At 38.0% G+C, this 24,207-nt stretch overlaps 2 protein-coding genes across 6 annotated transcripts in view; one reads left to right on the top strand and one right to left on the bottom strand.

Annotated features, from left to right (window-relative positions):
- Positions 1 to 21,323, top strand: part of CLCA2 (chloride channel accessory 2) — a 37,253-nt gene extending 15,930 nt beyond the window's left edge. The window contains exons 9-14 of the mRNA XM_047085436.1: positions 515 to 621; positions 2,630 to 2,854; positions 5,612 to 5,882; positions 9,195 to 9,365; positions 12,930 to 13,163; positions 20,878 to 21,323. Of these exons, the coding sequence (XP_046941392.1) occupies positions 515 to 621; positions 2,630 to 2,854; positions 5,612 to 5,882; positions 9,195 to 9,365; positions 12,930 to 13,163; positions 20,878 to 21,323 (1,454 nt within the window). The remainder of the gene's footprint in view (positions 1 to 514; positions 622 to 2,629; positions 2,855 to 5,611; positions 5,883 to 9,194; positions 9,366 to 12,929; positions 13,164 to 20,877) is intronic.
- ODF2L (outer dense fiber of sperm tails 2 like) overlaps positions 1 to 24,207 on the bottom strand; it is a 329,427-nt gene that overhangs the window by 80,267 nt on the left and 224,953 nt on the right. Inside the window, exons 6-7 of one of the 5 annotated variants that reach the window (XM_047085440.1) lie at positions 10,393 to 10,493; positions 340 to 642 (exon numbers count right to left, since the gene is read on the bottom strand). The exons of 3 other annotated variants lie outside the window; for them this stretch is intronic. The gene's annotated coding sequence lies outside the window, so the exon portion shown is untranslated. The remainder of the gene's footprint in view (positions 1 to 339; positions 643 to 10,392; positions 10,494 to 24,207) is intronic. One more of the 5 variants, XM_047085443.1, reaches the window with a different exon arrangement.

Below are 24,207 nucleotides of genomic sequence, written 5' to 3'. Positions count from 1 at the left end.
GGACACATACCAAATTGTAAGATCCATATCTTTTTTTTTGTTCTAAATGAGGCATGGAATAATTTTATCTTATAGTCCTTATAGCCAATAAAAATGAGTATTGCTGACTTACAAATTAAAAGTTAGGTTTTTATTGAATTATTTTTGAAAACAATGTTTTCAGAATGTAAGCATAAGTGTAAACATATAGCACTGCAGATAGCAATGAACCTAGAGTGTCTAGGAATCACCTTCATTACAAGACTATTCAAACAATATTCATTGAGTTTCTATCAAGCACCAGACAGAGGTGTAGACCTTGACATTACAGCCGTGAACAGAACACACAAAACTACTCACCTCTGCTGCTCACCATGTGGCTGGCAGGATGCCATGCACTGCCAGCCAAGTGCTACACCTCCTTCCCCAAAACTAAGCCTCTTACATGGGAAAGGTTGTTGGAAAAGACCTCACATATTATTTTTTGTTTTATTTTATACATTTTAATGGTTAACATCCCAATCATGTATTTCAGGAGGTGTAAAGTTCTTTGTTCCAGATAAATCAAACTCCAATAGCATGATCGATGCTTTCAGTAGAATCCCCTCTGGAACCGGAGACATTTTTCAACAACGTATTCAGGTCAGAATTTCCTCAATGGGGCTGGGGGGCAGGGAGAAGGAAGCAAGGAAAACAAATGAACTGTGTTAACTCACTCATTAACCTTACTGGAATATGTAACAATTTTTGCACAAAAGGCTTTTAAAAGAGCTTCTTGGTGTCACCAGAGCCAGGATTCATTGTTACCTGATGCCTGTTTTTCTCAATCCTAGTAGTAATTTCCTGAAATTGCTACCTCGGCCTTTTAAAGTCTGTAAGCAGAACTTGCTCCTTCCTAGTGGCTCAAAATGGGGATGGGGTGGGGTTGGGGGGTGTAGAGGTAAGACCAAGATGACAAATAAGAAACTGTTTCTTAGGTTTAGTTCTATAATAACTTTCCATCAATCAAAATGCATTTTACTTTTTTTTTTTTTTTTGCTTTTTTAAAAACTTCTTTGAAGCTCCTCCCTTGTGTTAAAAGCATCAACTATTTCATTAAATTCTAAACAAATTTAAATATTTCTTCGGCTACTGCAATTTACTTGACTTTGCTCACAAAGGCTTCCTCTAATCAAGCCATTTAAAAGGGCCAAGTTTTTTCTAAGTACTTTAAATATATTTTGAACATAACTGAGGGTTTGAACAAAATTTCATCTGCTGTTTCCTCACAGATGGTAAGTTAACCTGCCAAGTTAATGACTTGATGTGAGCAATGAAGTCAGTTAAATTATTCTTAGAAAATATTTAACATGAAGATTATATGTACACAGCAAAGACAATAACCACAATTTTATCATTAGAAGTGAAAAAAAGGGGACTCATAAATGAGAACATGTATTTATAAATTAGATTACATTTGGCTCTTCTGAATAATCTTCCTACCCTGTGACTTCTTTAATGCTATGAAATAAAAACAAGCGTTTAAAAATGTTTTCAAAAATTTAACAAAATATTATTCATATGGCTCAAATTTGCCTTATGTTCTCAAACGTGGCCACCTCTCCCCAGCGTATGTCATTAGCCCCACTAGACTATGGACAGAAACTATATCCCCTTCAGCAGCTCAGGCCCAGGGCACAGAATGTGCCCCAGTAGTCAGCAGTCTACAAATATTTATAAGATGGATTTGAACAAATAATCCACAGTGTCTTTGCTGTCATCCACCAGTGAATTTTTTATGCTTTCTGAGTTTGAGCAATATTGCAGCACATTACTTAGCGTATTTATTTAATAAATAAAAATGTCCAAAGTTATTTTTACGCTTGTGTGTGTTGTGGATACACAGTGATTCAACGTAGGGTCTCTTGGTGTCAGCTGGCCTGGGCTCTATTCCCGTGTCACCTCCTTGTATGTGACACTGCACATGTTACTTCTCTAAGGCTCTGTCTCCTCATCTCTGAAATGTGGCCAACAGCAGTACTCACCTCAAAGGGTTTTCAAAAGGATTAAGTGAGGTAATATATGTAAAGCATTTAGCTCAGTGCCATCACTTGCATGTACTCTGTAAGTGTTGCATGCGTGCACCTACATGCGCGCGTGCGCGCGCACACACACACACACGTGTTCACGTGGCTTATTGCAGATGGCTAAATAATTCTTCTAATGTACCCAAGCTCCCTGAAACTCAGCGTTTTATTTCTTATTAAAATATATAAAAGTATCTGGAGAGATAATATATAAATTAAACCACTGAAGCACATTCACAAACAAAAAATTTTTAAAGCCTGTTAATATTGCTGATCTGAAGCTAGTGTTGATTTGGATAACAGACAGTCTGGGAACAGCTAAAATCAATTGGTAAAAAATAATGAAGAGACATTTGTATTAACTATGACAATATTTTATATCTTCCGTACTTCTATAATATGCAATATTTTGCACTGGCGAGGTATTTTGTGAAAAGCGATTTATATAAATACAGTACCTGTCAGAATTTAGTAATTTTTATTTTTGCCAACATATTTTTGTTTGTCCTAGAAGTAAAGAAAAAGATGGGATGTTTATGCCTACCACTAGAAACTTTCATGTATATTTGTATTCTCTTGAACAGCTTGAAAGTACGGGTGAAAATGTTAAACCTCACCATCAACTGAAAAACACCGTGACTGTGGATAACAGTGTGGGCAATGACACTACCTTTCTTGTCACATGGCAGACCAGTGGTCCCCCTGAAATTGCATTAGTTGATCCTAATGGAAGAAAATACTACACAAGTGATTTTATCACTAACCCAGCTCTGCGGACTGCTCGCCTCTGCATTCCTGGAACTGCTGAGGTAGATGCTGTGAGCTTTGTTCATAATGACAACATTTGGTCAAGCGCATGACTTTCAACTGAATCACATAATTAATTAAATGCATTATGTAAAGAAATGCTATTCTGATACATCACAATTTTAGTTTATACAAAGGCATTTTGTGAATGTTAAAAATTTAAGAGAAAAAGGGGTGCCTGGGTGGCTCAGTAGGTTAAGCGTCCAACTTCAGCTCAGGTCATGATCTTATGGTTCTTGAGTTTGAGCCCCACATCGGGCTCTGTGCTGACAGCTCAGAGCCTGGAGCCTATTCTGTGTCTCCCTCTCTCTGCCCCTCCCCTTCTTGCACTCTGTCTCTCTCTCTCTCTCTCAAAAATAAATAAACAAAAAAATTTTTTTTTAATTTAAGAGAAAAAAACAAGGTTTGTTCAAAACTTTAAATAATGGAGGGGCGCCTGGGTGGCTCAGTCAATTAAGCGTCCAACTTTGGCTGAGGTCCCTGAGTTCACAGCCTCAGGTTTGGCTCAGGTTTGATCTCACTGTCTGTGAGTTTAAGCCCTGCATCGGGCTCAGTGCTGACAGCTCAGAGCCTGGAGCCTGCTTCAGATTCTGTGTCTCCCTCTTTCTCTGCCCCTCCCCCACTCGTGCTCACCCTCTCTCTCTGTCTCTCTCTCTCTCCCTTTTTCTCTCTCTCAAAGATGAATAAACATTAAAATTTTTTAAAAATTTAAATAATGGATACCAAAGTCTTCTCTCTCCAACAGTAGATATTAATATGTATGCAGTATAAATAATTTCTTTTTGCTTACTTTCTTATTTATAAAGTTCACATAGACATAGTTATCTATAGGCTTGGGGAAAATCTAGCTAGAATTTATAATATGAATATATGCAATACATACATTTTTGAATATCTGCTGTGTGATGGATCTTGTTCTAGGTGCTTTACAATAAAACACCATGATAGGAATAAGAACAGGGTACTCAGAGCATCCAGGAGGGATGCACAGACTTCTGGGGAAGGTAACGGCCTCCTGGAAGTAAAAACATCAAAACGGAAATAATGGAGACTAAAGGGGCCAGCGGTGTCAACGACATTCTGGGCAGAGGAAAGAGCACATAGAAAGGCTCAGAAAAAATAGAATATAACTCTTCATAGAAGAGTAGGTCAACATGGATGAACTACACAGCAGCATGTAGGGTGGAGATTTAGGGGCAGGAAAGAGAGGAAGTGATGAGGCTAAACACATAAACAGAAGCTATGTCAGCAAGGGCTCTGTATGCCAGGAAAGGCAAGAAGAGCCTGAACCCTAAAGGTAAAGGGAACCACTAAAGGTTCCAAGTAGGGTGGGGGATTGCTCAGGCCCACTCTTGCACTGCCTGAGTGCAGTCCTTAGAGTCCTTGGCCTTTCCTGCTCCCAGGTCACCGTGGAAACCTGTGCTGTGGCTTCCCTGCCTCTGGGTTTCACCTCTACCCCGGTGATTGTTCTGAAGCATAAATCTGACCAAACCTTGTCTCCTGTTCAAAACTCATTGGTGGTCTCAGGATAAAATCCATGTGGTTACTATTACATATCAGGCCATTGACGTTCTGACTGTTGCCCAAGCTTATTTCTTAACCCTCTTGCCAAACATCCTCGGCTCTGCTCCTCCTTACTTTTCTCCCAACTCATCGCGTTCTTTTTACATCATATTCTTTGTACAAGGGCCAAGAACACTTTACCTACTTTTTGCTCCTTTTGCCTGACCTCTTAGTCTGGACCAGGGGCCCTGTAGCAAAACACATATTACACCCAAAGAGAAGTTTTTGATACAGAGATCTGTGCTAAATGTCTATTACTAATGTTATGATTACAAAAAAAAATTATTGCGAATCATGACGTCACAAGAAAATGGCCACGCACATGAATTCCAATGAAGAAGGCTGGGTAGGGTGTGGTGATATCTTAACTTTCCACACTGAGTCACAAGTTAATCCCTTGCTTTCTCTCTTTTCCCTCAAGCTCTACTTCATTACTCCTGTTATGTCCAGGGTTTAATAAGATGTAACAGCAAGAATGAGGAAAAAGAAAACATTCATGTATAATCTCATCCAAAGAATAAATTTCTTAGCAATGGTATTTAGAGTGGTATTTAGAATTTCTTAGAATCGTATTTAGCAATATTTCCATAAATTAACACAGACATTGTAGGATCCTGACTTATTAAAAATATTGCTCTTTTTCTTGGTCTCTAATAGTGTATGTGGGTTTTGTTGCTTAAGATTTCTGTATATTGGGGGTGGGGGGTTGAGGGACATGGAGGAAAGGAAGGATGCTATCGCTTTTTAAATCCAGGTATTCACATAAATCATAATTGTTTACTTAATTTGCTGTAATTTTCTCAATTGTAGAAAAGGAATAAAAACATTGAAATTTCTTTTGGGTGAAGGGGCTCAAATTAATATTTGCAAAATACTTCAGGCTGGACACTCATCATTATCTTCTAAAAGTATGAATCAAAATGTGTCCTCCCAACAAATAAGTTCATGGTAAAATTCCCTGAAGAGTTACCTAATGATAAAAGTGGGTTGTGCTGTGAAAGCCATGTAAATGGTGAATTGTTATACCCTCACCGATATCATTTTTCCTACATTTGTTTGTAATTCCTTTAAAAAATGCAACATCAACAAAACAAGGAGTAAAACCCTAGAAGCTTAGGCTCATGCTTTAAAACTGAGGGATGCTTTTTTTTTTCTTTTCTTCACACTTGACAAAACAAAAAAGCTTTGTTTTGCAGCCTGGGCTCTGGACCTACACACTGAACAATACCCACCATTCTCTTCAAGCCTTGAAGGTGACGGTGACCTCTCGCGCCTCCAGCTCAGCCATGCCCCCTGCCACTGTGGAAGTCTTTGTGGAAAGAGACAGCCCCCGGTTTCCCCACCCTGTGATGATTTACGCAAATGTAAGAAAGGGGATTTATCCCATTCTTAATGCCACTGTAACGGCTACAATTGAGCCAGAGACTGCAGATCCTGTTGTGCTGAAACTTTTTGACGATGGAGCAGGTAACAGGCAATGTCTTGTCATTTTTCATGTTCTCAAGAGGTGTTGTGCCAGGGTGCTGCAGTATCGATCTTAAGCTTATCTGTAAAATTCCTTCAATTATTTTTCCCATCCAATCTTTTAAATTTTTTTTAATGTTTATTTACTTTTGAGAGAGAGAGAGGGAGAGAGACAAAGTGTGAGAGAGGGTGAGGGGCAGAGAGAAAGAGACACAGAATCTGAAGCGGGCTGACAGCACAGAGCCCGACATGGGGCTCGAACCCACAAACCACGAGATCATGACCTGAGCCAAAGTTGGACGCTTAACTGACTGAGCCAGCCAGGCGCCCCTCATCCAATCTTTTGAGGGTCTCAAGTCCTCAGAGAATCACTGACATACTGAGTAGCTGCAGGTCACATCTGCACAAGGAAAGAGAATGTGAACTTGGGAAAAGTCCCCTTGAGGGTCCTTGGTGTGGCTGTGGGGTGAGCAAAAGGGTGGGAGGAAGTAGCTTGACACCTAGGTCTTGGCTTTTGGTTGGCCAGTGACACTGGTAACACAATGAGGTCACACAGAACAGCCTTATATGTCCTTGTGGCAATTCCCGTATTCCTCTAAGATTCACCAGCTGTATTATTCACTGAAATAATAGGATCAGAAAATTAAAATAACAAATGAAAACCCAAGAAGTGAGATGCAGTAGTAGTCTCCTCGGACCCAGCTATAAAGAGAAAATTGGAAATTGGAACTTGTGACCCAGGAGATAACCCTAGACTATTCTTTAGCCAAGTAGCAGGGTTGATAGGAGGGCAGAGCCAGTGTGTTTGCATGTGCGATTTGCTCATGAGACCACCAGGCCAGCAAGCGTAGTGGAATCACACCAGAGATTCTCCTACCAACCACTGGGAAAACAAAGTAAAAGAAAACAAAGCCCGACTTCAAGCACTCATTTTGCACATGGCGTTCAGAGCCTCATCATCATGCATCACAGACAGCATAGCATCAGGCCAGGAAAGAGCAGCACCTGGACTCTTTTTGACTTTTAAAAACAAACTCCTTTGTTGTTTTATCTTTCCTGTTCTGTTCTTTCCCTAAAGAATAAGAATTTTCCCCAGAATGAGAATTTACCTCGAAGTCTATGTTGACAGCCCCAAGTGTTTGATCTACTAATAAAACCATACTCCTGTTCTCCAGTGTTTCAAAGATACATTCTTTTTCAAGAATCTTAGGCTTGGCAACACATTAGCATCCTGCCATGGCAATCTTGTATGACATTTATGAAACAAAAGTTCCTTTAAAAGATTTCAATTCAAGTCTATCTCAGAGGGACACCAGAGAAGTCCTCTCATTTTGCCTGTTGGAATGGATCCAAATGAGCTTCTCATGCTCTGATTGCTTATCCATGGCCACACCTTTTAGCTTTTGTATATAGTCCAAAAATGCACTTTGCAGAACACTTCTCCTTTGCTTCAGTCTGCGGGCTGGCCTGGAGAATAGTTCCTGTACTCTTTGGAAAGATCACCTGCGTCAGCTCAACAACTTTTGTATTTATTCCCTGGAACCATTTCATTTATTTGTTGTCTACATTTATGCTCTAATGAAAGAAACAATGGAGAGTATTGCTTAGGCATCAAAGTGTAAATTTAGGGTTTTTTTTTTAAAACCCAATACTTATAACACACGTACATTGCTAACACTTATTTTTATAATGGAAGCAGTATTTACCTGCTTCCAAATTAATGAACAATAATAAAAATGTATACTTATGAAATGCTTCATAATTTAAAATGTACTTTCTCATGAATACTCTGAAATACTCAACACAACAGCCCTGTGAGATGAGTTGTCCCTGTTTTACAGATGAGAAAATTGAGGCTCAGAGAGGTTGTTTCACAGCTACTGAGTGGCAGATCCAGACCTCAAAATCAAGTCCCATGACACCTGAGCTAGTGTTCTTTCCCATTTCTTTCTGACTCAGCGATTAAGGGAGGTGGGAGTGGTAACTGTGGCAGAGAGATTTTCCTTTATCATTTCTTAACAAAGGTAGACCTGATTCCTCAGTAAACCACTAAATACCAAGATTTCATTTCTTTCCAATAGACAAAAAAAAATTTCCAGGATGCCTGAGTGGCTCAGTCAGTTGAATGTCCAACTCCTGATTTTGGCTCAGGTCATGATACCAGGGTCGTTGTATCAAGCCCCACATAGGGCTCCATGCTACACATGGAGACTGCTTTAAGATTCTCTCTCTCTCTCTCTCTTTCTCTCTCTCCATCTGCCCCTCTGCTCCACTTGTGCTCCCTCTCCCTCTCTCTCTAAAATAAAAAGAAAATTTTCTAAACCTACTATGATAATAAGTTGCTTAGCACTTTGTATTTTAATTAAATATACTCCTACTTTTCTCATGCTAAGGAGCAGCCCTGCCTCCACAGTGGGGATTCAGCAACACTGCAGTGGTGATACAGGGCTAGGGTCCAAAGTAGAGTATGTGGTATGAACTGACTCTAGGATAGGACAAGCCATTTGCCCAGGGTGGTCATCTGCACGTGTATAATGAATGTGTTTTGCACTTGGGCTGAGCTCTGCCGTCCACTGCTACCCTGGAGTCTCGCTCTCCCAGGCCTCCTGCCTCCCCCATTCAGTCATGGACTTGGTTTGGACATGAACTGCTCTCTAAGGATCAGTGTAAAAGGAAAGAAACCTAGCACTGGCCAAGCTTTCAGAATGCCTCCTAAAGCAAAGCACAGTGGACAGAAACAAAGCCCGTCAACCTCCAAGTCAGCAAGCCCCTTAGAATCTAGAACAACAGTTCCATGTACCTGCTAATGAGAAAATTAAATAATTTCACACGACTTAATCAACTACCAGATTTTTTTTCCCCAATGAGGGCTGCAGGATGTTCATAAACCCCTTGCAATTTTATGAAATGTGTTTATGTGCATCTCTATTTATTTCCTAGGAACAGAATAGCTTTTATCTCAAAAGGGTCTCATAAACAAAAAGAATATTGCTTGGTTTCCATGAAAAACTAGTATCATTTATAACGATAAGGAGAGCTCTAAAGTTGATAATTAAATGTTTTATTAGCACTGAAATAGAGTCCATTCACCTTTAGAGAATAATTTTTCAGAGGTTTAGGAATCACAGGGAGAAATTAAGGAGCCACTGGATTTTAATATTAAAAGTAACTAGAACCACGACAGTATAAGCTAAAATGGGAAGAACCAGGGGAGTAAAGCCTATTTTTTATTTTAAAGCATATTTATTTTAATTAAATATTAGTAATCAACTATGATGACAGTGTTGACATTGAGCTTTTTTTATATATATTCAGGTGCTGATATTATAAAAAATGATGGAATTTACTCGAGGTACTTTTTCTCCTTTGCTGTAAATGGTAGCTACAGCTTGAAAGTGCATGTCAGTTACTCCTCCAGCATAAGTGGCCTAGCCCACTCTGTTCCCGGGAATCGTGCTATATACGTACCAGGTTACATAGCGAATGGTAAGAATCATCAGCACTGGTGTTTGAATAAACCTCGTTTAATGTATACATCTCTGGTGTGCGTGTGTGTGTGTGTGTGTGTGTGTGTGTGTGTGTGTATTAGAGAGAGAGAGGGGAATGAAGGAAAGAGAGAGTTGGAATTTCAAAACTCTTTATGCTTACATCAATGCATAATTTGTTGACCATCTCTTCACTTCTCAGTGATTCATGATAGTGGATAACAGGAAGGCAATAGATAATTCCTACAGATATTTTTATGTCTTCATTGCAGCCATTAGTTTGGCCTCTTTCTTGTGGCTGTTTCACCAGAATTACTAACAGATAGAGATTTATTGTGTTTTATCTCAGTTACAGCTCCTGTATCTCCTTTATAGAGGTTTCAGGCAAAAAAAAAAAAAAAAAAGGCAAAAGTTATCAGCAGTTGAAAGAAAAAAACAAATGGCCCAGACGATCCACACCAAAACTGAGTTCCTGAATAAATATGGATTTGGATGTTACAGACAACTGAGTTATTCCTGAAAATGTCCTGTCTTCCTTCAAGATAAAAGCACCAAATAAGTAAAAGATACACATCCTTTCTTAACACCATTATTATAGTTCCTGAAGGGAAGCAGTGGTTAAAGTATAACAGACAAACAAAAATATGCTATAATCATCTTAAACAATCTCAAAAAACATTTTTAAACATTCTTATTTCCAAAACTGCAGAATCTTTTTGCTTAATTTTAATGTATTTTATCAGCAATAATTAATCATTTGGACACATGATTCTATATTTTTGTTCTTTAAGTAGAAAATAATCAAGGTGCTCCAGTGAATTTGCATCTCCTGATAATTTTAGTGATGTCTAAAATATAATTTACTCTCTCATATATTTATTTTGGGTTACTTTGAAACCAATGTAAATCAAATTGCAAGGTAACATGGTTTTACTTCATAGATATGATTTCATATGTAGCTATAATACCTTACTTGTAAATAAATATTCCCTCTTTCATTTATACATTAAACATTTTTGAAGACTTACTAGGTGACAGGAACTAGGAACTTGGGAGAACAGGTAGAATAAGGCCGCATTCCTACTGAGGAGCTTGAAGGCTACTTTCTGGTCTGCTATCTTTCTGAAACCTATGAGTTTAAAGGATACACACACATATTAGCATCTAGTGTATAGAGATTAGAAAAGTAATATACAACTGTGCTTTTATCTGTGTATCTTGGAGATGGCCTTAGCAGCATAGAAAGAAAAAGGTAGGTTTCCCTAAGCATTCCTACTAAACATAACATTTATCACCTCACTTTTAGATGATCACCTGGAACACACACCTCATTAAAAAATGGGAGCTGCTCACACCGCCTGGGTGGCTCAGTTGGTTAAACATCTGACTCTTAATTTCTGCTCAGGTCATGATCTCACGGTTCGTGAGTTCGAGCCCTGCATTGGGCTCTGTGTTGATGCCGTGTGGAGCCTGCTTCTAATTCCCTCCCTCTCCCTCTCTCTCTCTGCCCCTTCAGCCCCCTCTGTCCCTCAAAATAAATAAATAAACTTAAAAAAAGGGAGCTTCTCTATTTTCACACCACTAAATCTCCAGACACAGTAATGTCTGCATCCTTCTTCTCCTCTCCAAAGACCAGTGTCTCTGCTGGCTTCTGCTCTGGATCCCATCTAGCCTGCCCATCCAGAGGCCTTGTGAGCTCACTTTTGCACGGTCCCACTCTTCTGGCCCCTCTGAACCACATTCAAGCATGATTTATTACATCTCCTATTTTAACTGGTCTCCCTTCAGATTCTGTCTACCTCCCTGTCATCTACATCCTTGACATTAGTCTAATCCTGCCATCTGCACTTTCTCACCTTTAATTTACCACTTTCTATTCATCGCAGTCTGACTTCCACCCAAATCACTCCACTGGAAGTGCTCTGACCCTAGCCACCAACGGCCGCACTGCTGTTAAATCCAACGAACGCATTTCAGTCCTCATTTTATCTGACCTTAGCAGTGTCTGCCACAGCTGATTGATTTCTCCTTCGTCATATACTGGTTTCTATGATCACCTCTTATTCTCTGGAATTTTTTTGTTGGGCTCCTTTCCCAGTTCCTCCTTTTCTACCAAGCCTCTAACTGTTGGCAATTTTCAGAGCTCAGGCCTAACCTTCTTACCCTATCACCTGTAGCCACACTGCCTGGGTTTGGAACCTTGCTCCTCCATTTACTAGCTTTGTGATTTGGGGCAAGTTACTTAGTTTCTGTGTACTTCAGTTTCATCATCTTGAAAAAGAGGGGTAATAATTGTACCCTCCTTGTAGTGGTGACAGGAAAATTCAATAGTCGATCCACACAAGGTACTTAAATAAGTACTTGGCACGTAGTGAGCCAGGCAGTCAATAAATGCTATTTAACACTATAGTTGACATTTTTATTAGGTAACTTCATTAATCCATATGGCTTTAATAATATCTATATGCCTATATCTTCCAAATTCACAAGTTCAAAATTATTAAATCTAGATTAAACCTCTTTTTTGAGCTTAAAATACATATCTAACTGGCTCCTTGTCATCTTTAATTAGATGTTTTAGAGGAATCACAAACCCCGTAACTTACATGTTTAGTCTCCTTCTCTTTAGCCTGCTTTTCTTCCGAAGTTGCATATTTTAGAAACCTGGGAGCTGTTTCTTTTTCTTTTTCTTTTTTCCACCAACTTTCTTTCCTGTACGACTCCATATTCAAATCCAGCACCAGCTTTTATTGATTTATCTCCAAATTACATCTCAAACTGCCTACTTCTGCCCTCCTCCCCACTGCTGTCACCCAGCCCAACCTGCCATCCTCTCCGTCTGGACTATTGTAGTGGCTATCTTAAGGGCCCGCTGATTGTTGCATTAGAACCCATTCTCCAATGAAGGCAGCTAGAGTAACCTGTTAGAGAGTAAATGTGACCATGTCACTGCCTTGCTTCCCCATAGTTAAACTCTAAAATCATTATAGTGGCCTGCCTACGTGAGCTTCTCTCTCCTGTCTTATCTCAAACTATTCTCCTCCTTGCTTTAATTAATTTTTTCTTATTTGCAAAGCTCTTTAGTACCTCAGAGTTTTTACACAACCTGTTCCCTTTGCCTAAGATACTATTACCTCCGCTCGTTGCCTGACTGACTCCTACTCACCCTTTATGATACTTTTAAATGTTACTTCCTTGATAACACTATAAATTATGTACCTGTGTTATTTTTCTTCACAGCACCCTGCCTTTTTTCCTTCCTACATTTATCATAAGTTATAAATATGGTTGTATTAGTATAAATATAAATTCTGTTTTATAGTTTTGAGATACTGTTTTGTCTGTGATTACTGGCAGAGCATATACCCTCAATATACTTATTTAATGAATGGAAGGATGGATGGATGGATGGATGGTTGAATGAATTATAGAATAAATAAACTCAGTTATTCTAAAGATGTATTAAAGAAAAAAAGGTTTTAAAATGTCTCTCAATAATCTCTCAAAACCAAGCTATCCAGGAGATTCTAATTTGTTGTTTTGGCCATTCTTTTCATGGTCACAGGTAACATTCAGATGAATGCCCCAAGAAAATCAGTGGGCAGGCATGAGGAGGAGCAAAAGTGGGGCTTTAGCCGAGTAAGTTCAGGGGGCTCCTTTTCCGTGCTAGGAGTTCCGGCTGGCCCCCATCCTGACGTGTTTCCACCATGCAAAATTATTGACCTGGAAGCTGTAAAAGTGGAAGAGGAGGTGACTTTATCATGGACGGCACCTGGAGAAGACTATGATCAGGGCCAGGGTAGGCTTCTTGGTTTCACTATCTGTTTCTCTACGAGGCAGAATTTCTAATAACTATGCCAGGGGTTAGTTGGGTAAAAATGCTTTGGGGGCTTAGAGCTGACAGAACTGCAGACAGTTGTTATGAAAAGCTCTGAGTTGTTCATAAGGCATTACATGGAACGAGAGTCTAGGGATAAGAGCTTGTCAGCTCCCCCAGAACTGAGAAGGCTCTGGTAAACTAACTGACACTCATCATCTAGAACTCTTGATTGGAAACATAAATACTATATGCAAGAGTAGTCTAGTCAACAGAAATGGCTCCTGCATTACAGAGCATGGACTTCCAAATACTGGAGTTATTTAGTTTTCTGAAGATTAGATAGTGAATAATGAATTCGAAGATTTACAAGTCAAGGTTAGGGGAATAATTCCCATAAGTTATGCAAAACTTGATGCATTTTCTGCCCCCATTTCTGAACCTCACTTTCATCAGGGAAACTAGAACCAGGTCCCTTATTTGGCCTTTCCTAGCCTTGTTTGGATGGACATTGATGAACTTCTTTCTTAACTTTCCTTTTTCTAAGGCCTACGCCAGCCTTCAGGCTTCCATCATCATTCCTTGACCCTCATAGCAACTCAACATAATAACTTTTCTGCAAGAATCACCTTTCTAAACATCTTTGCCATCACCAAAACATGGTTATCATTGATTACACATTAAATGGTTTATTTCCTGTTGCCTCTGATTGAGATTCCTATAGGAACCAACCTTCTCTATTGAAAGGTTTTTGTCATTATCAGTCAATAACAGTAAACACCTTGGGCCTTTGCCAGTCTTGTTTCCAACTTGGGCCATTGTTTTTTGGCTTAAAATTTTCTGTCCATTTACTACATTCACCAGAAAGCATCTCAATTACAAATAATTCTGTGCTACTGAGGAACATCAATATTGTAGCTTTGTCTTCTAATTCTTTTATCAAACTCTGTCTCTTCTTGCCAGAGGAGAAGGAAGTAAAATATATTCTGAATTAAGAATTCATGTAATTTAAAGATTGGAGATATGAAATGATTGAAACTCTGGGATGGATATGTGCCTTGTATAAAGGAAAGAGCTGTAACTCACATCTCAGGAAAAAAATTCTTCCCTCTGTGGCTTTAAGTCTAGCTGTTTGATCTTTGGCAAGTTGCTTAACCTCTATTGGCCTCAGTTTCCTTATATGGAAAATAGGACTACAAATATTTATTTCATAAGTTATCATAAAGAATAAATGAAGTGACACATAAAAATCAGAAAGGGAAGAGAAAGTATGCCAAGTTTCCTGGGCTCCTCGTTTGCATTGCTGTTGTCTTCTCTAGCCATAAACACTCCCATCTGTATTTAAAGGTAAGAGTGGTGCCTGCCACCTAGTGTTCTCACTCTTTCCTCACTGCCTCAGAAATGCAGTGTGCTACATGAGACAAAATCTCAAATTCCCATCCCTACTGGGAACTGTTCTTTCGGTGCCCCAGGAGTTTCAACTACACCACTAAATTAAAAGAGTAGAGAGAGGGGTGCCTGGGTGGCTCAGTCGGTTGAGCATCCCACTTTGGCTCAGGTCATGGTCTTGCAGTTCATGAGTTCAAGCCTTGCATTGAGCTCTGTGATATCTCAGAGCCTGAAGTCTGCTTCAGATTCTGTGTGTATCTCTCTCTGCCTGTCCCCTACTTGTGCTCTGTCTGTCTCTCTCTCAAAAATAAATTTTAAAAAACATTAAAAAAATTTTTTTTAAAAGAATGGAAAGAAAGTGTGTGGTATTGGTGGTTATTAATGGCTTGGAAAGAAGAAATACAACCATCTGGGATGTTAGAATTGGTATCACAAAGGGCATTAATCAAGGGAATACAGAGATCTCCACATAACCTCACTGATGAGAGGGATGACTGAAGCAGATCTGGCTCATTATGATGTCAAAACCATAAACCACAAAAGATATGTTGGGAGATGGCTGGATGTGTATTAAGTTGCTGAAATCACTCAGTCATAACGGATTCGACGGCTCAGCAATGGCAAAATTGACCAATTAGTACTGAATAGACCAACTAGCAAGTAGATTCCTATTTAATTCATAAACATGTGCTTTTATTGACTCCCCCCCCCCAAATTATTGTCTGGAAAGGTGTTGTCTTCACGTCTATGACCAGAGTTAGAAATAATGGGGGTATGTCTCTGGTTAACAATGATAAAAAATGTGACTATTCTTTTTTTTTTTTTTTTTTTCAATGTTTATTTCTTTTTGGGACAGAGAGAGACAGAGCATGAACGGGGGAGGGGCAGAGTGAGAGGGTGACACAGAATCGGAAACAGGCTCCAGGCTCTGAGCCATCAGCCCAGAGCCTGACGCGGGGCTTGAACTCACGGACCGCGAGATCGTGACCTGGCTGAAGTCGGACGCTTAACCGACTGCGCCACCCAGGCGCCCCAAAAATGTGACTATTCTTAAAAACGTTGTTAGCAGTAAAGGAATATCTAATATATGCACAAGCATATCAGTGTATATCCAGGTGCCCATTCTTCACCATACACAATGTCCTAAAAAAGATGACCAATTACATGTTATAAATAAAACATTAGCAGATCACCATTATGTCTGGGAATGTATACAGGTTGGCATTATGGAAACGGGCTACTTCCTTGGGTTTTCATTATAAGTCTGGGGTAAAATACTTGTTAAAATTCAGCACCAAGCATGTGACGTATCTTTGCTATAAAGTTAATTTCTTTTGTATATCTTTCCAGAAATTGAAGTGAAAATATATTTACTAAGTAACTATTAATACTCAGCACAGTGCTAAACATTATATAAACATAATTTAAGATGGTCATTGCACTCCCAAGAATTTATAATCCTATATTAAGGGGAAAAAATAGTCAAAAACACAGTTTAACACCATGCCATCTGTACGGTTTGGAGAGGCCAGGTTCTTATCCCAGGAGCCTGGGCAGAGCCTTTGGACAACAAAAAAAGCACCAGTCTTGTGCCTACTTCCCTGCACTATATTCCCTACATGCCTAACAGCCTGACCTGCACACTCTTCCTCAGACATCTTTTCATCATGTTCTTGTATAACCATTGTTGAACACATTGTCTTTTAAAATTGTTAAAAATGTGCTGTTTCTGAGGAAGCTGCAGTGACAGCAACTGTTCTTCCCATTATCCCCTCCCCTAACCCTCAGTTATGCTTCCGAGCTGGAAGAACACTTAGTAGAAGAAACCTAAAACAATCCTTAAGGGATAGCTTGGATGTCAAATGAAGAGAGGTAGTAGGAATTGTTCTCACTAGTAAAGAGAGAGCTCCCTAAAGATGGGACCAAGTCTTCAACTTCCTCTCTCTGTCCTCAGTCTAAGCCCAGAGCTTTCCATACTAGGAATTTATTGGTAAAGGTGCTAATGAAGATGTAAGCCTTGGTAACTGGAAAAGAACAATTACTGGGAAATAAGAAATAGGAAGGAGTATAGTCTAGTGGGAGGCTGTGTAGCATAGTGTTAAGGTACTGAGTTCTAGAATCAGACACAGCATGTTTTACCTGTGTAACCTGAGACAAGTTACTTAAGTTCTCTCACTTTCTGATTTTTAATCTGCAAAAGTAGATAGTAAGAATAGCTACCTCAGAGCATTGCTGAGAATTGAATGAGGTAAAACACAAAGAGGGATTAAAATAGTGCCTTGTCCATATTAATTGCTTAGGAAATACCAGCATTTGTAACATTTTGGAGACAGAAGGGACCTTAAAGACAAGCTAATCTGACCTTCTTGTTTGAAACGTAAGGGAATGAACGTGAGAGTTTAAGTGTCTTGCCCAAGGCCATAGAACTACTTTCATTGGCTAAAATATACTGTTAAAGCAGAGTTAGAGATGAAACCCAGAGAGATACATACCTAAGAGGTCAAAGATGCAGAAGTGGCCTGATTTCTATTTCTCACAGCGACAGGGGCAACACAACTACTGTAAACAGAAGGAGCCTCTCCATGAATGTATGTGCTGAGTTTGTTTTCAGTCTTTGCAGTTTCACAGCTGTCCTGCATAAAGTTTAGTAGGTGCTCATGGTAGAAAGTGCATGGGATTTGGAGTTAGAAGAAAGAATTTGGTTCCAGCGGTACAACTTTCTAACTGTTGACCATGTCACCACATTTAACCTCCTGACTCCCCATCTTTTTATTTTAAATTTCACAGACGGGGGCTGTACATGTGGACAATCTTTGTAAATGCTAAGGCTTATGAAATATTACTTGTTTCATTATCCAGGAGAAGACTCTGGGAGAACCTCATGGAGAGCTTTCTCCATAGAGAACCACAGACATAGGAACAATGGATATGTTCCACTGTGAGTGTGGAGTAGATGGTCAGCCTCGCTTCTTATCCATGTCTGTCCACCTGTATTTGAACTGCAGCAGGGAGCAACTCAGCTCCGGTGCTCCAACTCAGCACCCAGAGGGAATTGGCTGATTGATAAATTTGAAAATAAAGGCTATTTTCTTTTTACAACCTTCTCTAAGGGTGCTTTCCTTTAATTACTATCCAGGAAATAGAAATAGTCTCATTATTAAAAAGTAGTATAGATTTGGAAACTGTTCAAAACACAGCCATCAGAAAATTTTCATTTTTTAATTAAAACTTGGAATGTCCTATGGTTTTCATTCCTTAGAACAAAATCTTTGTTTGGAGCTGCTTTGTCCATTGTTAAATCTATTTTTAGCCATTTCAGATAAGAATTATGATCTTATTAGAGTGTTAGTACTATAGGTGGTTTCCTTTTTTGCATCTAGTGATTCTTTGTTATTAATTTTATTTTTGAATTGGTAATACATTCACATGGGTTGAAAATCAAAACAGCACAGCAATGTGAATGTAACACGTAAAAATGTACTGACCTGTACACATAAAAAATGGTTAAGATGATAAATTTTATGTTATGTGTATCTTACTCCAATTTGAAAACTCAAAATAATATAAGGAACATCAAAACAATTAAATTTCTGCCCTCAGCTACTCCAAATTTGGCTGTTCTATAACATGCAGTTTTCTTAACTTAGCACAGTTTGCCTTGAATTAATGTTTACCATTTCACATATGATGTGAGAATCTTTCAAAACTATAATTCCGTGTACCCTTCTGTCATCTTTTGTGGTCTTGCTGGCATTTATCGTATGTCTACATTTTTATAAAGCCCACAATGCATTGCTATGGTTTTTGTTTTAAACAATCACTTGTACTTTTAAGAAATTTTAAAGAGAGAAATTGACCCTTTTTAGTCACCCAGATTGTCAGCACTTCTAGTCTTCTTCCTTGCTGTAGGTCTGAATTTTTATCTAGCATCATTTCCCTTGTTGCTCAGGTCTTTGAGTGAAATTCTCTCAGGACTCATTTATATGAAAATGTGTTTATTTCACCTTAATTTTTTAAAGTACATTTTCACTAGATATAGGATTCTTGGGCAATAGATTTTTCTTTCAGTACTTAAATAGGTCATTTCATTGTCTTGTTTTCAATTTTTTTCTTATGAGAAGGCAACTATCATTCTTACTATTATGTTCCTAAGTGTAAAGTGTCTTTTTTCCCTTTGACTGTTTTAAATTATTTTTATCTTTGGTGTTCAATAGACTGACCATGATGTGTCTCAGTGTGTTTTTCCCATATATATTCTTTTTGGGGATTGTTGAGTTTCTCGGATCTGTGGAATATTCTTTCTGAGCAGATTTAGAATATTTTCAGCTATTATATCTTCAAAAAAAATTTGTTCTATTCTTTTTCTTCTTTCTTTCTTGGATAATATTAACATAACATAACATAACATAACATAACATAACATAACATAAACAATACCGACACTAAATGGATAGGACAGTGGGTCACAAAGATCATTGAGATTATGTTTGGTTTTTCTCTTTTTCCTGAGTGCTACAGTTTGATTTCTATGCACTTGTCTTCAAGCTTACTGATTATTTTCTGTTGCGTCCAATCCATTCTTAATCTCCTACTTTTTTAATGTTTATTTCTGAGAGAAATAGACAGAGGGTGAGTGGAGAAGGAGGCAGAGAGAGGGAGACACAGAATCTGAAACAGGATCCAGGCTCTGAGCTGTCAGCACAGAGCCCAATGCGGGGCTTGAACTTGGGAATGGCGAAATCGTGATATAGGCCAGTGGGATGCTTAAAACTGAGCCACAGGCACCCCCCCCACACACACACACACACACAACCTCTATTCTTAAAGCATGGCTCTTCCAGTGTTTAATGGATATTTAAGGGCTAATAAGCTCCTCTAACTTGGCAACACTCACACTCCAAAATCTATATCTATACCTATATATCTATATAAAACTCTGCTCAGTTTTTCAGCCTTCTAGCTATTATTTGTCTCTTGAGTTCTTAATGTTTCACCCATACATGAATAATTGGACGTCTCCCGATGACTTGAAAAAAGTATATAGAGTTGGGGCTGGTCCTTCTCCAGCTCCTTCAATTTTTAGCCCCTCTGGCAATCTCTTCCTCTGTCCTCTGATTTCCAGATCCAGAAGGTAGCTTTCAGTTCCAGCTATCTGTACAAGAGAGGGAAGTGCCTTCAGAGGAAAAGCTGCATAAACATGGATCATTCCTACTCTGGTTTCCTTTTTTTTTCTTTTTTATGGATTATAACTCCTCTTGTTTCTGCCTATTTTTATCTGAATCCAGTGCTTCAATGGCTTTGTGTCGTTGTTCTGTTTTTTGCTTTCTTCAGAGTTCATACCCACTATCTGCTGGAGAGTTAGTCTAATAGAAGCCACTTAACCATTACCAGAACTCAGAACTAAACTTTTACCGTTGACTTAAGTAACATATACTTTTGTCACTTAACATTTATGCTTATATTTTTCTTAAGAGGATATTCCCCATGTAGAAGTTTTTCATTTTATGTATTCAAATTTATCAATTTCTTGTTTATGGATACTGAATTTTGAGTTTTAATTAGAAAGGCCTTTCCTACTTCAAGACCATACTGGAATTTACCTATTGTTTCCTACTAAATACTTAATATTTTTATTTTTTACTCCAAACTTTTTGATAATTATGGAGTTTATCCTGAAAAAAAAAGTTTGTGATATGGATCCAATTTTATTTTTTTACAAAATTGTACCCAACTGTCACAACACCATTTATCAAGAAATTTGTATTCCCCACCCCCCCCCCATTAATTTGAATTCTATGTATATCATATGCTAAATTCCTGGCTGTATTTTGGCCTACTTTTAGATATTAGTTTATTCATGTACCGGAACTGTAGGCTTTAGTTATAGAAATATTATAGTGTTTTTATATCATATAGGTTTAGTCCTTCCACATTGCTATTTTTTAGACTTTATGTGGCCAACCCAGATTATTTATTTTCTGTTCAAGTTTTACAATAAGCTTGTTAAAATGGAAACTAGAAGCACTTTCAATAGAATCATGTAAAATTTACAAAATAACTTAGGGAAAAATAACATCTTTATTATGTTGAATCTTCCTATTCAAAAAACATAATAAGCTTTTCCTCTTGTTTAGGTTTCAATATGAGTTCTTATATAGTGCTTTAAAGTTTTGTTCATATGCAATTTTTTGTTATGTTTATTTCTAGGTATTTTGACTTTTTGTTGCTATTCTTGTTAGTCATTTATAATAAACTAGATAACTTACCCAAGTGACTTAACCTTTCTATTTATATTTTTTAATTCCAGCTAACAGCTATGAAATAAGAATGAGTCAAAGCTTACAGAAAATTCAAGATGACTTTAACAATGCCATTCTAGTGAATATATCAAAGCTACTAAGTCCTCAGCAAGCTGGCACCAAGGAGATATTTACATTCTCACCAAAGCTTTTCACAAATGGACCTGACCATCAACCTGATGGAGAGACACAAGAAAGCCACAGAATTTATGTGGCAATACGAGCAATAGATAAGAACTCCTTAAAGTCTGCTGTGTCTAACATTGCCCAGGTATCTCTGTTTATTCCCCCAAATTCTGCTCCTGTACTTGTCAGAGACCATCTTATATTGAAAGGAGTTTTGACAGCAGTGAGTTCAATAGGAATCATTTGCCTCACTATAGCTGTAACACATTATACTTTAAACAGGAAAAAGAGAGCAGACAAGAAAGAGAATGGAACAAAATTAATATAAACAAATGTATAGAGTGCCTTCCTTCTTAGATAGAAGATCCATGGCCTTTGCACTTTATAAAAACATACCAATAAAGTCAAATTGACATCAGAACTATTAAAAATGCTTTGAGTTTTTGTATAATACAGGTCAGATTTTTATATGCTAACCAGACACCAAAAAATATTTTATAACAGTCATTTTTGAAGGAAATTAGGAAACCCTTAAGCTTTGGCGATGGACAAAATAATAAAAATTAGTCGCCAAGGTAATGTCTTTAAAAGCAAAGGCAAGGGCAAAGTTGAATTAAAGAATCAAGAAAAGCTTGTTTTATTGTAGAGGAAAAATAGCCCCAAGTAGAGAAAAGGAATTTGGTATAACTGTCTATATGAAGCAATTGTTCAGTTACTTTGATTAATTTTCCATTCCTTATCTTTTCAGAACAGGTTGCTTATTTATGGCTAAAGATCAAGCTGCATTTTATATATGAAGCCCATGTTGTAAAGTTCTTCACTTCTTGCCATTTGGTTAACTATACTAAGATCAAATCCCACTGCTAATGCTCAGATATATCTTTGTTCACTGTAAGAGTTAACATTAACATGTGGGTATTATCCTTGTCCCCTGACACAGATTTGATAACAGAGGTCTATTGAATTTATTGCGTATAAGTTTCTATTCTCATCAAAGCAGCTTTCCAAGTTATTGCCTTGGGTGTTATTTAAAAAAAAAATGGTTATAGCTCTCATAAGGCTTTAAGTAAATAAGGAGACATAGTTCTGAGCTTATTTTAACACATACATGGTCTACACAGTTTTATCTGAGTTCAACCAAAGAAGAGGCCATGGGGGGGGGGGGGTACAGACTGACCTTTAGAAATGATTAACTGATTCTATCTTTTGTTTAAAGAAGACTCTACAGGGGCACCTGGGTAGCTCACTTGTTTAAGCACCTGACTACAGCTCAAGCCATAATCTCACGGTTTGTGAGTTCGAGCCCCACATCAGCCTCTACACTGAGAGTACAGCCTGCTTCAGATTCTCTCTCTCCTTCTCTCTCTGCCCCTCTCTCACTCTCTCTCTTTCTCTCAAAATAAATAAACATTTAAAAATAAATAAATAAAGAAGACTCTAGGAATCCTTTCTCCATCAAAGGTTATTTACCTATGGGGGTCAGGGGTGAATAGAGAGAAACACAGGTCACAAGGAAATAAAAATCTTCTTTCATCTAATTTTAATATCCTTATGGTTTTAAGATTATTGAGCAGTAGAATCATTTGCTTTGTATATTAAAGAACTTTAAAAATTAATGAATAAATACAAACAATAAAGTGGAATAGATCTATTTTATAACCAGGTCCAATTAAGAATGAAAATTAGATTAAGTTCTGGAGAAGGGGGGAGAAAACTGGGTAACTGGGACAAGAAGAAAGAGAAAGAACACATAAAGCCTGAGTCGGAGACTCAAAGCAGTGCTGAGGGGTAAAATGGCCAGAAAATCTCTCACCCAGGCTGCCTCCTTGCAGTTCACACTACATCCCGCGTGTGACCTGTTAACGTTCTAAATCTCATAGTGCCTAAAGTTTTCCAGATGCAGACTTCAAGTCCCCACTTGGCAGTCAGTCCCTTCTTCCTCTATTGCCATCATGCTTGCTAGTCTGGGATTTTCTTCTCCGTAGCTTCCATGAGCTGGCAATATAGAATGCTGAGATAGGGCATGGTGGGTTTTAAGTCTTTAAGTGTTTTCCTCATTTTACAGATAGGAAAATAAAGGGTTAAGAGAGCACTGTGCAGATTAGCAGCAGAGGTATATAGGAGTAGAGCCCCATTCTCATACTACTCCTTTACTCTGTATTTAAGAAGGTGTGGGAAGATCATGAGGATTATGCCTAGAAATATTTAACTCTTTTAAGAGCAGTTAACAAGAGAACGTGTCTAGTTCTGAGGAATCGGATTTGTTTATTTTTCCATCTTGTGTGTACAGGAGTCAATAAATGGACTTAAATCCCAAAATTAGTGAATTGAAAGAGGCAAAACAAAATAGATTAAAGATGTTAACATGAGAAGCTGAAATACATAGTAGCAGGGTAGAAAGGGTGATCTCATAAAGCAGATAAAGCAAAAATGTTCAGTAGTTATGAGGGAATGAAGCATTAGACAACAAGAAAGATATAATAAATGTGGTAAAATATTGATTTAGAGATCTCAGCAATCATCAATAGAATAGAGCCACTGAAAAGGATGCGACATTGATCTTGACCAAATGGTGGAAAATAAAACAGACAAGAGTTGAGCCAAGGAGTATGAGGAATTGTGGTCACTGGTGAACTACCACATGAATAGTGACATCATTGAAGATTTGATCTGAGATCGTAAGAGGAGGAAAAATGTGAGCCAGTCAGTTATCTGGGAGAGGGAAGAGAAGACTAGATAGATATTATTATTATCTTCCAATGCCAGTATGGTTGTTGTTATTCAATAAATAGAAATTTGTTTTGGAAACTGAGAATATCCCCTCTATTTTTTTCTCTACTCTTAAAAGAAGGATAGCAAAAGAAGATTAAATCTGAATGGCAGTAAGAGAGAAGTAGGAGGTAGAAAATTTCTAGGGGATGAGTTAATAGAGTCTATGCCCTGAGCAGATTGCTATTTATGTATGCACTGTTGACTGCCCCCCAAATATAATTTACACATGCATGTTAGTATCAGAAAGCCTTCCAAAAAAAAAGTTATTTTATTTGCTTTAGGATTTGCCCACTTAAAACTTAATGTGACAAATCCAATTGCACTAATGGCAGGGTTGTTCATATGAAATGAATCCTCCTGCTAACAGGTATAATTCTCAATATATATATATATATATATATATATATATATATATATCACAACTTGTTGAAGGTATGAGA

This window comes from Lynx rufus, unplaced genomic scaffold (assembly GCF_022079265.1).
Source record: "Lynx rufus isolate CCGP_SWC_20201006 ecotype Redwood Valley unplaced genomic scaffold, mLynRuf1.p SCAF_2, whole genome shotgun sequence".
Taxonomy (NCBI): Eukaryota; Metazoa; Chordata; class Mammalia; order Carnivora; family Felidae; genus Lynx; species Lynx rufus.
Note: the sequence above shows the minus strand (reverse complement) of the source record. Positions and strands in the feature narration are given on the sequence as shown.